The following is a 14,216-nucleotide window of genomic DNA, read 5'->3' as shown; positions in this document are numbered from 1 at the left end:
TTTCCTGACCTCGTGATCCGCCCGTCTCGGCCTCCCAAAGTGCTGGGATTACAGGCTTGAGCCACCGCGCCCGGCCAGCAATGCATGACTTTTTAGGCTGACCTGATTATATTTACAAAGTTCAAGGAAAGAAAATGTTCACTGTCTGAGTTTATTTTCTGGCCCTTATTATTCATTTTATAATTATCATTGAAAATAATTTTGTTGGGCCGGGCGCGGTGGCTCAAGCCTGTAATCCCAGCACTTTGGGAGGCCGAGACAGGCGGATCACGAGGTCAGAAGATCGAGACCATCCTGGCTAACACTGTGAAACCCCGTCTCTACTAAAAATACAAAAAACTAGCCGGGCGAGGTGGCGGGCGCCTGTAGTCCCAGCTACTTGGGAGGCTGAGGCAGGAGAATGGCGTAAACCCGGGAGGCGGAGCTTGCAGTGAGCTGAGATCTGGCCATTGCACTCCAGCCCGGGCTACCGAGCAAGACTCCGTCTCAAAAAAATAAATAAATAAATAAATAAATAATAATTTTGTCATATAATTTTTAAATTTGTTTTAATTTAATTTATTTATTTGAGATGGAGTCTCCCTCTGTCACTCAGACCAGACTGCAGTGGCACAATCTCTGCTCACTTGCCCAGGCTGGAGAGCAGTGGTGTGCCCGGCCATAAAGCATTTTTTTAAATGATCCACTTGAAAAATAAAAATGTGTTTCAGGCATGGTGGCTCACGCCTGCAATCCCAGCACGTTGGGAGGGTGAGGCAAGAGGATCGTTTGAGCCCAGGAGTTCGGGACCAGCTTGGGCAACATGGCAAAATACCGTCTTTACCAAAAATACAAAAAATTAGCCAGGTGTGATGGTACACGTCTGTGGTCCCAGTTACTCAAGAGGCTGAGTGGGAGGATTGCTTGAAGATAGGAGGTAGAGGTTTCAGTGAGCCAAGATCAAGCCTCTGCACTCCAGCCTGGGCAACAGAATGAGACCCTGCCCCCACCGCCCAAAAAAGAAAGAAAACAAGAAAAATTTGGGTCTGGGCATGGTGGTTCACGCCTGTAATCCCAGCACTTTGGGATGCTGAGGTGGGCAGATCACCTGAGATCACGAGTTTGAGAGCAGCCTGGTCAACATGGTGAAACCTCATCTCTACTAAAAATACAAACATTAGCCGGGCGTGGTAGTGCGTGTCTGTAATCCCAGCTACTCTGGAGGCTGAGGCACGAGAATTGCTTAAACCCAGGAGGTAGAGGCTGCAGTGAGCCAAGATCGCACCACTGCACTCGAGCCTGGGCGACAGAGCAAGACTCCATCTCAAAAAAAAAAAAAAAGAAAAAAGAAAAGAAAGAAAAATTTGGGCCAGGTGCGATGGCTCACACCTGTAATCACAGCACTTTGAGAGGCTGAGGTGGGAGGATGGCTTGGGCCCAGTAGTTTGAGACCAGCCTAACCAACATAGTGAGATTCCCATCTCTGCAAAAAATTAAAAAATTAGTGAGGCATGGGGGCATGTGTGCCTGTAGTCACAACTACTTAAGAGGCTACAGTGGGAAGATTGTTTCAGCCTGGGAGATAGAGGCAGCAGTAAGCCATGATTGTACCACTGCACCACTCCAGCCTGGGCAACAGAGTGAGACATTGTTTCAAAAAGAAAAAAGAGAAAAGAAAGAAAAATGTTTTTTAAATGATCCAGGACAGGCAAGGTGGCTCACACTTGTAATCCTAGCACTTTGGGAGGGTGAGGCAGGCAGATTCCTTGAGGCCAGAAGTTCAAGACCAGCCTGGGCAACACCATGTCTCTACAAAAACAAAACAAAACAAAACAAAAAACACAAATTAGCCGGGCATGGTGGTGTGTATCTGCAGTCCCAGGTACTCAGGAGGCTGATCCAAGAAGGTTGAGGCTGCAGTGAGCCATGATCTCACCACTGCACTCCTGACTGGGCAGCAGAGGGAGACCCTGTCTGAAACACACACGCACATCCTCTTGGTGTCAAATATGCTAAGTATGCCACTGATTCCTTGTCAACAGTTAAAAATTGGGAGATTTCAAATGTTTAAAACCCTGATTTGTTGATTCCTTTGAAAAAAGATCTGGCAATAGTGCCCTGAGTTCTCTAAAGGCAATAATCAGTTGGGGACCGCTTATCATTATTATATCTGGCCTGAACCCCTTATTTACACCGACTGTGCCAACTGGCTTAGATTCAAGGTTTCTATAACCCTGCTCTGTGTACCCAGACTGTCACTGAGTCGTCAGCTAGACCACTGGACCCCAGCCGTTTTGGCACCAGGGACAGGTTTTGTGGAAGACAGTTTTTCCATGCACAGGAGTGTGGGAGAAGGGGATGGTTTTGGGATGAAACTGTTCCACCTCAGATCATCAGGCCTTATGGTCTTTTTGTTTTGTCTTTTTTTTTTTTGACAGGGTCTTGCTCTGTCACCTAGGCTAGAGTGCAGTGGCGCAATCTTAGCTAACTGCAACCTCTGCCTCCTGGGTTCAAGCAATTCTCATGCTTCAGCCTCCCAAGTAGCTAGGATTACAGGCACGCACCACCATGCCCAGCTAATTTTTGTACTTTTAGTAGAGAAGTTGTTTTGTTTTTTTTTTTAACCATGTTGGCCAGGCTGGTCTTGAACTCCTGGCCTCAAGAGATCCGCCCACCTTGGCCTCCCAAAGTGCTGGGATTATAGGCATCAGCTACTGCACCTGGCCTAGATTCTCATAAGGAGCCCACAACCTATATCATGTGCATGCACAATTCACAATAGGGTTTGTGGTCCTATGAGAATCTAATGCCGCACTGATCTGACAGGAGGTGGAGCTCAAGCGGTAATGCCAGGATGGAGAGTGGCTGTAAATACAAATGAAGCTTCCCTCCATACTCTGCCGCTCACCCTTACTCCTCCGCTGCTCACCTGCTGTGTGGCCCAGTTCCTAACAGGCCATGGACCAGTAGTGTTGGGGACCCTTGAACTACACTATGACAACTCCCCTTGGTGAGGGTTTCTCCCTGTCCTGTCCTTCCCCCTCCTTTCAGGAAAAACAAGAAGACACACCCATATTTTATTTATTTATTTATTTATTTATTTATTTATTTTGAGATGGAGTCTTGCTCTGTCACTGAGGCTGGAGTGCAGTGGTGCAATCTCTGCTCACTGCAACCTCCGCCTCCCAGGTTGAAGCTATTCTCATGCCTCAGCCTCCTGAGTAGCTGGGATTACAGGTGCTGGCCACCACACCTGGCTAATTTTTGTTTTTGTTTTGTTTTGTTTTGAGGCAGTGTCTTGCCTGTTTGCCCAGGCTGGAGTGCAGTGGCACAATCTCAGCTCACTGCAACCTCCACCTCCCAGGTTCCAGTGATTCTCCTGTCTCAGCCTCCCAAATAGCTGGGACTACAGGTGCCCGCCACCACACCTGGCTAATTTTTCTATTTTTAATAGAGACAAGGTTTAGCCATGTTGGCCAGGCTGGTCTCCAACTCTTGACCTTAGGTGATCCGCCTACCTCAGCCTCCCAAAGTGCTGGGATTACAGCATGAGCCACTGATCTTGGCTTCATTCATTTATTTAACACACACAATGTACTGATTGCCTGTTTGTATGCCAGGCTCTGGAGATGAAAATGCGATTAATGGAACATGGTTTCCTGTCTGGCAGCTCTTGATCTAACTAGACAGACTACCCAGTGTATCCCAATTAAGAGACCATGAAAGGCTCTGTGGAACATTAAGAGATTGTGGAACAGGAGGAATACCTGCCTGCCTGGTGAAGTCATGGAAGACAAGGATGGGGAAAGGCTGTTCAACAGAAGGTATAGAGAGCAGCAGAAAACTGGTGAAATCTCCACCCTGCCTCTTACCTATTAATAACATACTTAACCTTCCTGAATTGCAGTTTCCTCATTCTTTGAAAGAGCTTAATTATATTACCCTTTTGGGTCATTTCAACTATTCATTAATGTCATTCAACAACGATTCATTGAGTGCCTGTTATCGCCAGGTGCCACGTGCTGTGCTCGGTTCTGGAAGCAAAATGGTAAAGAAAAAAGAGAGGTGGCTCTGGCCCTTGTGGAATTTAGGACCAGCCTAGCTCAAGGGTCTCCAACCTCCAGCCACAGGCCAGCACCAGCCTATGGCCTGTTAGGCTCCGGGCCACATAGCACGAGGTGGGCAGTGAGGCCAGCAATCATTACCGCCTGAGCTCCGCCTCCTGTCAGATGAGCACGGCATTAGATTCTCATAGGTGCGCGAACCATATTGTGAACTGCGCATGGGAGGGATCTAGGTTGCGTGCTCCTCGTGAGAATCTAATGCTTGATGATCTGAGGTGGAACAGTTTCATCCGGAAACCATCCCTCCACCCCGCTTCGTCCATGGAAAAATTGTCTTCCACGAAACCTGTCCCTGATGCCAAAAAGGTCGATTGGGGACTGCTTGTCTAGTGGTATTGAAGAAAGTGAAATAGTGGCACTAAAAAATAAATTAGAAGTTGAATTAAGGGTTCTGAATGATGGAACACACTTGAGCTGAGACCTGAAGGTTGTGTAGAACCCAGCTATGCAGAAAGCGTGTCAGGGAGAGAGTCAATGTAATTTCAACTGTCTGGTTTATAGTAGTAGCCGCTCAGGTTAAAAAATCACTAGAGTCCGTCGTGGTGGCATGTGCCTGTAATGTCAGCTACCCCGGAGGCTGAAGCGGGTGGATCCCTTGAGCCCAGGAGTTTAAGACCAGCCTAGACAAGAGAGCGACCCGCCGTTCAAAAAAAAAAAAAAAAAAAAAATCACTAATATGTAAGCACGGTTCTGAGTATTTTGCTTGAGTGATTCCATTTAATCATCATAGCTCTTGAAGTAAGTGCTTATCTTCATTCCTCAGAGTGGAAAAGAAGGTACGGAGAGACAGAAGTAAGTTTCCCAAGGTCACCGCTCTTGAGTACAGGAGCCAGGATTCTAGCCCAAGCAGAGTCCGTAAGTTGTGTACCAGCTACACAATGAATGGTGGCTACTAAAGCGTTTGCCAGATGGAGAGGGAAGTAGAAGAGGAGGCATTCCTTTTTTCAGGAATGCTCCATATTTGAAGAGTAATGAGCGCACTTCATAGCAAGGCCAAGAACAGAGTAAAGATGCCCGCGCATAAAAAGCAGCCGCGGTGACCGGGCGCGGTGTCACGCCTGTAATCCCAGCACTTTGGGAGGGCTGATCGCTTGACACCTGGAGTTCGAGACCAGCCTGGACAACAAGAGAAAAATCCATCTCTACAAAAAATAACAGTTTAGCCGGCCATGATGGCGCGCGCCCGCAGTCACAACTACTTGGGAGCCTGAGGTGAGGGATCGAGGGTGCAGTTAGTCGCGACAGTGTGCGACCCTGTCTGAGGAACAAAATCAGCCGTGCTGAGAATGAGCCCCGTGTGGTTAGTGCGCCAAGACGCACTGCCTGCGTAACTAGAAGAGCTGACGGACGACTACCCCGCACCACGCCGCTCAGCGGGACACGCTTCTTGGCGGACTTTACAGTGGGAAAGGGGAATGTCTACGTGCTTATGCACGTGGCACTCTCTGCCGGAGGTCCGGGGACTTTCCCCTAGGCAGCGGGAGAGGAACATAGTCCCCAGTTTGTAGCCTAGGATACAGGCCTTCAGCACGACTTGCGTAGTTGCTGGCATAGTGTATTACTTTATAGCCCTAAAAAAGACTTTATTTTTACATTAGGGTGAGAAAGTTGGTGGCGTCAGAGAAAAACAAACCGTTTTTGGGCATAACTTTCTAAGACTATAGGTTTCCAGAGGCATTGTGGCTAGCAGAATAGCTTAATAGATAAGGAATGAGCAAATGCAGGAAAGCTGGATTGACACTATCTTATGCAAATATGGTCTGGCCCCGCCCTACGAGTGGGCGTGGCCTCCCCGGGAGGCCCGTAGCGGGCGTGCTCGCTTGCGCGTGCGCGTGAACACTGGGGCGGCCGGTCAACGCCGGACTGCTTCGGAACAGCCCGCCCCATCCCTCCACCCGTGGGCTGGCAATGGCGGGCCCAGTTTCTCTCTTCGGTATGGTGGGGCTGCTGCTTGTGTCTGCGCTGCCCGGGGTCCTAGGAGACCGCGCCAGTCCCGACCTCCGGGCACACCCAGGTATCAGCGAGAGCTGCTGGAAGAGGGCCGGGACTGCGCACCGGTCCCAGGCCCCACCCAGCTCGGCTGACTTGCCTGTGTCCTCCCTCCGCAGGGAACGCAGCCCACCCCGGCTCTGGGGCCACGGAACCCCGACGGCGACCACCGCTCAAGGACCAGCGCGAGCGGGCCCGGGCCGGGTCGCTGCCTCTGGGGGCGCTTTACACCGCGGCCGTCGTGGCTTTTGTGCTGTACAAGTGTTTGCAGGTGCGGGACCGCCGGGGGTGGGGATGCCCTGAGCCCGAATCTCCCATGGGGGCGCCAGGGTACCAAGAGCAAGACACAGCTTCCCTGTCTGTAAAATAAACACAAATGGTCCGTTGGCCTTCCAATATTATGAGGTTATTTTGAGGATCCAGGGAGGTAACGGATGTGAAGAGTGAACTGTAAATAAATAATGACCATCACATTTAGTTCTCCCACAATCTAATGAAGAGTAGTCACTTGCTCGAGGTCACCCAGCGCTGGCAACTACTGGAGCTAGGATTTGAACCCAGCTAGCAGTGTCCATGCTACAAGAGTGGGGCCACCTTGGCACAGGAGGTTGATTGCTGCAGCGTGTTTCTAGAGTTCCAGATATGAAGTGGTCTTATGTTGTCCTTGGGAAGGAGGCCCTGAAATGTGAGTTGACAGTACATTTTGAAAAGTAGTACCTTCCAGGGCTGTGTCTTTAGCCCTGACCCTATTACATAGTTGCATTATAAAATAGAACCGATGGAACCAGTTTAGATGCATGAAACTAGAAGAGATAGCTAATAATGACCCCAGGTAGATATGACAGGCTAGGATGAATGACTGAATTTAATGATGAACTTTGAGGACAGACTAGTAAATTCTATTCTTGGACCTGAGTACAGTCTGGAAGAAACATAAAGTAGCAGCAACTCTTACGAAAGAGATTTAGGCATTCCAGTTGACTGAGTTTACTGTGGGATGTGACAAGCCACTTCCCAAATCAGTGCTGGGAACATGGCACTGTGCTTCACCTGTTGATCAGAATGCCCCTGGAGAATTGTATTCGCCTCAGGGCACTGCTTTAAGAGCACTACATGTTCAGTAAACCACCAGAGAAAACCACCGTCAGTGAGCACTGACTGTAAAGACTGAAGTTATTAAACCAGAAAAGACTCAGGAAAGGGGGTGAGGGTGTGGCCATTGTCTTCAAATTCCTGAGGGGCTGTCACATTGAGGAGACATTATTTTGGAAGGCTCCAGTAAGCACTATGGAAAGAAGATACATAAAGGACAAATTTTGGCTTTATGCACGAACTGTCTAACAACCAGGGTTTTTGTTTTTTGAGACGGAGTCTCCTTGTGTCACCCAGGCTGGAGTGCAGCAGCGCGATCTCAGCTCACTGCAACCTCCGGCTCCCAGGTTCAAGCGATTCTCCTGCCTCAGCCTCTCAAGTAGCTGGGATTACAGGCATCTGCCACCATGCTGGCTAATTTTTGTATTTTTAGTAGAGACGGGGTTTCACCATGTTGGCCAGGCTGGTCTCAAACTCCTGACCTCAGGTGATCCACCCACCTCGGCCTTCCAAAGTGCTGGGATTACAGGTGTGAGCCACCGCGCCCAGCCACCAGAGCTATATTCAAACCGGAGAGAGCTGCTCATTCCTGGAGGTGTTTTTCAGCAAACTGAATGACCGTGTGTGGGACATAGGACATGTTGCTTCATGTGCTGGGTGAGGAGCTAGATAGATTAGAATTGCTATTCTCTGAGCTAAAAACCCAATCACCGTCTCCACCTCAAATTGCACTCTCTCCTGGCTGGCTCTGGAGACTGAGGTGATGGAGCAGAACCTTGTTGCTTCAGTTCTGCCCTTTCCTTCTTCCACAACAGGGGAAAGATGAAACTGCGGTTCTCCACAAGGAGGCAAGCAAGCAGCAGCCACTGCAGTCAGGTGGGTGTAGCAGAAGTCTGTGCTGGGTAGAGGGAGATTAGGGGACAGCAGAAGATACGTAACCACTTCTGCCCCCCTTTTTTGCCTTATCCCCAGAGCAACAGCTGGCCCAGTTGACACAACAGCTGGCCCAGACAGAGCAGCACCTGAACAACCTGATGGCCCAGCTGGACCCCCTTTTTGAGCGGTGAGGAGAGCAATGATTCTGTTAATTTTGGGGGAATTTGTGGCAGGAGGGAGGAATGGGGACATAAGTTGGGAGCCACTGAGTGGACATTTCTTCAGTGTGACTACTCTGGCTGGAGCCCAGCAGGAACTTCTGAACATGAAGCTACGGACCATCCACGAGCTGCTGCAAGACAGCAAGCCGGACAAGGGTATGGAGGCTTCAGAACCAGGTGAAGGCTTGGGAGGCGAGTCTGCTGGAGGTGGAGACAAAGTCTCTGAAACTGGAACATTCCTGATCTCTCCCCACACAGAGACCAGCAGACCTCTTCCTGAGGACTTTTGTTTAAAGCAAGACGAGGAGGAGGTTGGTGACAGTCAGGACTGGGAGGAGCCCACAAACTGGACCACAGAGACATGGAACCTATCTACTTCCTGGGAAGTGGAGCGGGGGCTACGGAGAAGGTGCAGCCAGACTGTGGCAGAGGGCCCCAGTCACAGCCCTGGCTGGGAAGGAGGGACGATAGCTGAAGGTTGAGTAAAACAAAGTCTGTTTTTGTGATGGGGTGCTCCTGTGTGTTTTTTCCATCCTAGCTGGTTATACACACCCATACTAGGTGCCTAAGGACAACTGGGCCTTCTTGAAGAGCTGTCCTTATTAGGACAAAAAGAGGCTGCCTTCCAGTGTGACAGCAGAAAAGATAGAGGGAGCTCCAGCTCTTTTCCTTGTATTCCTGAGGCCACCAGCATACCCGTGTTCAGGGCCGAAAAATCCCTTTTCTCATAGCAAAACTGAGACAGAAGGGTCTTTCCCCCAAAAAAGAAAAAACTTTACTCAAATCCAGTGGAAAAATAAATGATAGAAACTATACACAACATAAAAATAGCCACATTTACAAAGCTGCAGCCTTGATAAATGATGGGCCATGGACACAGCACGGAGCTTATCAGTCCCAAATCCCCTCATCTGTGTTAGGGGCTGGTTCAGTTGGGTCAGACTTGGTTTCCTGATTCTTTTTTAATAAAATATCTTAATTATTTTTTCTTAAATAGAGACAGGGTCTCACTCACTGCGTTGCCCAGGCTGGTCTTGAACTCCTGGGCTCAAACGATCCTCCCACCTCTGCTTCCCAAAGTGCTGAGATTACAGGCATGAGCCACTGTGCCTGGTCGTGATTTTTAAGAGTTGGTCAGGTGATCTTGAGTAGCTTGGTCCAGGTAAACACAAAGTGACCTTTGTCAAATCATGAAAGGTTCTGTTTTGTTCAGTACTGAAGAAGATTCCTTTGTACTCCTGGCTGTGACCTATCCCTGAGGTATCCTGAGTTCTGGAATCTGTAAGATTCCTCTAGTTTTTCTGGCTGCTGTGGAGAGAAGACAGTCAGTTCAGGCACTGGCATGAGTGCTCTTTTCAGACAAAATCATCTGTGGGGTTGGTGGCTGGGGCGTGCCAGACCAATGTAGGGCACGAGACAGGAACTGCTTATTTCCTGCTTGTGGGCCTCATCACAGCGCCCTTCCTGGGGGAAGACACAACTTACCTGATAGCCCAAGTCAGACTGTGGTACCAGCGTGACAGCTCCTCCTGGTCTGTGGACATAAGCAGTAGCTTCTCATGAGGGAAGGACAGCTAGAGAGAGACCACCTCTTAGCGCATGGCTCAGAAAGGTCCAGGCTAAAGCTGAAGCCCTTGCTGTTTCCATGGAGCTAATTCGGGGATGAGACAATTACTAGGTATGAAGCCTGAGCCCCAGCTATCCTCTCTCAATGTAGATGGTGCTGTTCCTATGAAAAGGGACCCACACCAGGAAGATAAACCAGCCTATAAGCATCTGAGACATATTTTGGGTCTAGGGTTCCCACCTATTACTTACACTGAGCAACCCACCACAAGGGCCTCCTGAGTGGCCAAAGATCCTGCTGAGTTGACACTGGGCCATGGGGTAGAGGGCCTTGCAGGCAAAGGTGCCACTCTGCAGCAGGTGCAGTGGAGGTCGAGGCTTGGCCATGAGCAGCACATCAGTGAAGAGGAAGAACATGCGGGGCCGAGGCTCCCCATGGGGAGGCACCACCAACAGCCAGCCCTGGCGTAGGAACCAGCGCCCTGGGGGATGGGAGCGCTGTTATTCTAGGGCAGCTTCAGGATCCATGGGAATAAGAGGAAAGGGAAGCTAAGAAAACAGGGGTTATGTGCTGGGTCAATACCGGAAGAAGGGTGAGTAAGAAAAGAGCAGCTGGTTGGCGCTTGGAGAGTTAGATAAAAATAAAAGACGGGGCAGTTGAGGTTTGAGGGGGAAGTAGGCAGGCTACCTGAGGTCAGCCCCTTTGCCTGGCGTCCACTGAGCAGAGCCTGGACACGCCGAAGGTGCTGGTCATTCTTCTGTTTCTGACCAATAGTGTGGACTCTCTGGGCAGTCTCACTTATCAGTCGGGCAGCCCCTGGAATAACATCTCCCACACCTTACTCCCCAAATAACTTTGACTTTGGGTGGCATGGTTGTGAAAGAGGCTATTCTGGAGGGGACCAGGGTCAGGGTCTGACTTCTTGAAGAAAAGGCAGAGCAGTAAGGATACTGTATACATGTCAGTGGAAGATAGGGTCATACCAGACATTGTTGGAGGTCAGAGTCAGAAAGGGATACAGGAAAGGAAGCCTCCAGCCTGCGTTGCAGAGGAGCAAGAACCTACGTGTGAGCTGTTGATGGTCAGGGCTGTTGGGACCTGTGTTTTCAGCCAAAGCAACGACGAGATTCTCATACCTGGAATTCAACAGTGGGAAGTCTGAGGGGAAGCACAGCCAGGCAAAACTCCCCCTGCCTGATGTGCAGATCACCCTCTACCCATACTTCAATTGCAAGGCCAGGAAAGATCTGCTTCTGGCTACTGTATCCCCTTCTTTCATGTAGGACTCAGAACCAGGGCTCACACCACACAGCCCTCTTCCATCCCGCACTGAAGAGTCAGTGGCAGACTAGCCATAGTTCAGGAGGCCAGACTGGAAGATGAAAGTTTATCAACCCAAGGAGGATGCTACAGACAGCCTGACTATAGCCCTTAACTCAGGCTTAACCCAGAGACAGAAATTCTAAGCCAGGCCAGCCCCTCATCTGAAACTTTTCCAGAAACCGTGCCTCAGGCCCTAGTAGAGGCCCTCTCACTTCAATGTAAAGTCCCACAGTTCCAGCTGAGGGCCTCAGGCTGCAGACTCTCAGTACTCCAATGGGTTCACATTTACTCTTGCAAAAGGTTTTTAGAAGCAATTTGGCTCAGGGTCGAGGCAGGGCTTTGGGATCGACCCCCAGACATCCCACAAAACTGAGGGCCGCAGTCATACAATCTCAAAGAGAGAGGCGGCTGGAATCAAGGGAAGTTCACTCACTGCTGGAGCCGCTGCAGAGGCAGAGGGAGTAGGTCCTGGAGCTGAAGGCCCCCAAACTCAGGGCGGCTTTCCTGAAGCCGCACAAACCTCCGGAAACCTTTATTTTTCTTTAGCTGCTCCTGGAGTGAGGGAGAAAGGATTGGAAGCAGGGAGACAAGCCACTCCTTATATTGCATTCATCTGTATCCACATTCCCAGCCTTCAGTAAGCTGTGCGCTCCTAAGAGAAACCCTGTCTCCCTACAGAGAACTTACCACAGAGCTGAGCACCCAGAGGGCTCTATAAATGCAGGAAATGTATAAAGTTTGGGTCTCCAGATGAAGGGGAAAGGTAAGGGGCAAGATTTGAGGTCATCTCCAGGTTACCTGCAGGGTGGTCTGGGATCTCTCTGAGTTGGCAGCAAATTGGTTATAGAGCTCCAAGTGGCGGCAGAAGCCCTCCAGCCCTTGGCCCCAGCATCCTCCTTCCAGGTAGGGAAGCAGCTCCCTGTGTGGGCGAGGACAGCAAAAGAGCAGCTCTAGAGCCACTCAAGCACCACCTCATTTAGTTCTCATGAGAATTAATAGCACTAATAGTAGTGCTATTACCCCATTGTACAGATGGAGAACAAGGGCATGCTAAAGGCACTGGGCCAAGGCCACAGGTGAGGTAACTGGCGGACTCCAAATAGAACCTGATACAATCTGAGTCTCTGACTCCAAGCTCTGTGCACGGCCACAGGCCAGGACTCTCCCTCCTTTCCTCTCCCTGTGCCCCTTCCACTTACTGGCTGGCGCCGTAGATGAGCTCCCAGGAGCCAAACAGGGCCTGGCGCTCAGGTGGTCGCAGGGTCCCCTTGGCTTTCAGGATCCCCAAAAAGTACTGCGGAAGGAGAGAATATTGGTTCCTAGCCTGGAGGAAGAGGAGGCTAACGCCAGGCTCCCCCAGAAACCGCAGAAGTCTGCCCAGGCTCCCTGCATGCAGAAGGATAGTCCAAGACCACCCTATTCCGGGTTACCGACCTCGCAGAGACCCTCCCACACCCTGGGGTCCCCGTTCCATAATGGGAGTGTGTGCCAGGTCCCGCACCGTGGCCACCAGCCCCAGCTGTTCTTGGTAGCGCCGCTCAGTCGCTAGCAGCTCCCGGGCGGTGCAAGCGCGTTTCCGCTCCCAGCGGGCACGCTGCTCTTGCACCGGGGACCGCACACCCGGGTAGTGGATCTCCATGCCTGGCTAGGGGATCGACACTTCCGGCTGCAACCCGCGGCAGATTCAAATCCTAACCGCTCTAGGGCGGGAGCCGCGGAGGCGGGGCCGGGGAGGGCAGCGCGCAGGAAGGAGCATGCGCGGCGGCCGGCCGGACAGCGCAGGGTCTCTTTCGTCCTGCCCCACCGCGAGGGAGGCGCCTTAGCTGCGGGGCGCCGGCAAGGGCAGGGCGGGGTGGGGCAGGTGTGGGGCCCTCCTCTGAGTGGCACTATGTTGGAGCAGCAGCCTGAACTTTCAGTCAGGAGACGGGCTGCAGATGCTGGCAGGAACTTAGCGTCCTATCTGGAGAATTGGATGGGGGTGGGGCGCGATCATTACAGTACACATTCTGTCCCGAGCCCATGCCGAATGCCAGGGGGTCGGTTGTTCCCAGAATTGGCTAGGAAAAGGTATAGCCATTTGAAGGAATGATATGAAAGTATTAAATATTATAAATGGTGTTGTGAAGAAGCTATTAATATGGGAAAACACACATAGTAAGTATATTGCTGAGAGGAAAAAAGCAGGCTACGAAGGTGTATAATATAATCTCCTTTGTATAAAATACATACAAAAGGTTTGAAGGCGAAACAAGCAAAAGCTAACTGTGTGGCCGGCACGAGAGCTCACACCTGTAATTCCAGCACTTTGGGAGGCAGAGGCGGGAGCATCGCCTGAGCCCAGGAGTTCGAGACTCCATCTCTCCAAAAAAAAAAAAAGAAAGAAAAAAAAAAGTTAACTGTGGTTTTTATCTCTGGGTAATGGAATTGAAGATAATTTGTTTAACAAATGTGTATTAAGTACCTAATCTGTATCTGTGCCAGGCACTGGATCACTGAAGCTAAAGGGATGAACGGGACAGACAGGGCGATTTTAAAAATTCTCGTATACTTCTGCCTTTCCCAAGTTTTCTACATTAAGCATGCATTACTTTGTAGTTAGAAAAAAAAATGTTATAAAAAAAACAAAATGTCAGAAACTTTAGGCCCCCTCCCTACTGTTTTGGACTCCTAGGAATCTGGACCCCAAGCCAAGAACCAGGGGATTGTCAAGGTTCTGAGGTCTCCACCACCTCCCCACCAGCTCTGACATTCTAAGAATTCTAAGAAAGAAATAATGCTGGGCTTAGACCAGGGAGGAATAACTTGAAGCGCTTGGTTGAAGGAAGGGGAGAGTTTGGATCAGACTGTACCTTGGGCTCATGTCCCAAGGAAACTGGTAGTGATACCAAATAGGTAGAGGACTGGTTATACTGTCTCAAGTGAATGTGGGACAGTCCACACACTAAGAGCTCGAACATAGACGAGGACAGATAATCCCGTGGTAATTGGTGTCACTGTGAGCCCAGGTGATGAGAGTAGACCACAACACCTGGGGTGCAGTTGGTG

General features: G+C 50.3%; 2 protein-coding genes across 6 annotated transcripts; one reads left to right on the top strand and one right to left on the bottom strand.

The window, feature by feature from the left end:
* Positions 1-5,898: 5,898 nt before the first annotated feature.
* CCDC107 (coiled-coil domain containing 107) lies at positions 5,899-9,101 on the top strand. 5 transcript variants are annotated; one of them, XM_025360391.1, is made up of 6 exons: positions 5,899-6,117; positions 6,212-6,363; positions 8,000-8,060; positions 8,157-8,247; positions 8,366-8,458; positions 8,540-9,101. In XM_025360391.1, exons 1-6 carry the CDS (start codon positions 6,012-6,014, stop codon positions 8,559-8,561), a joined length of 525 nt encoding a protein of 174 aa, XP_025216176.1. In that variant the 5' UTR covers positions 5,899-6,011; the 3' UTR covers positions 8,562-9,101. The 5 variants fall into 5 exon arrangements, with proteins under 5 accessions (XP_025216176.1, XP_025216175.1, XP_025216174.1 ...); XM_025360390.1 differs by having other exon boundaries at positions 8,346-8,437; positions 8,540-8,782; XM_025360389.1 differs by having other exon boundaries at positions 8,346-8,458; positions 8,540-8,782.
* ARHGEF39 (Rho guanine nucleotide exchange factor 39) lies at positions 7,600-12,921 on the bottom strand. The gene is made up of 9 exons (XM_025360386.1): positions 12,673-12,921; positions 12,371-12,465; positions 11,970-12,090; positions 11,605-11,723; positions 10,914-10,984; positions 10,536-10,664; positions 10,100-10,329; positions 9,767-9,855; positions 7,600-9,589 (listed from the first exon to the last, which is right to left on the bottom strand). Exons 1-9 carry the CDS (start codon positions 12,808-12,810, stop codon positions 9,574-9,576), a joined length of 1,008 nt encoding a protein of 335 aa, XP_025216171.1. The 5' UTR covers positions 12,811-12,921; the 3' UTR covers positions 7,600-9,573.
* Between the last annotated feature and the right edge of the window lie 1,295 nt (positions 12,922-14,216).

The sequence above is a fragment of the Theropithecus gelada genome, chromosome 15 (genome assembly GCF_003255815.1).
Source record: "Theropithecus gelada isolate Dixy chromosome 15, Tgel_1.0, whole genome shotgun sequence".
Lineage (NCBI taxonomy): Eukaryota > Metazoa > Chordata > Mammalia > Primates > Cercopithecidae > Theropithecus > Theropithecus gelada.
The sequence above is the reverse complement of the archived record's forward strand: the minus strand, read 5'-3'. Positions and strand labels throughout refer to the sequence as shown.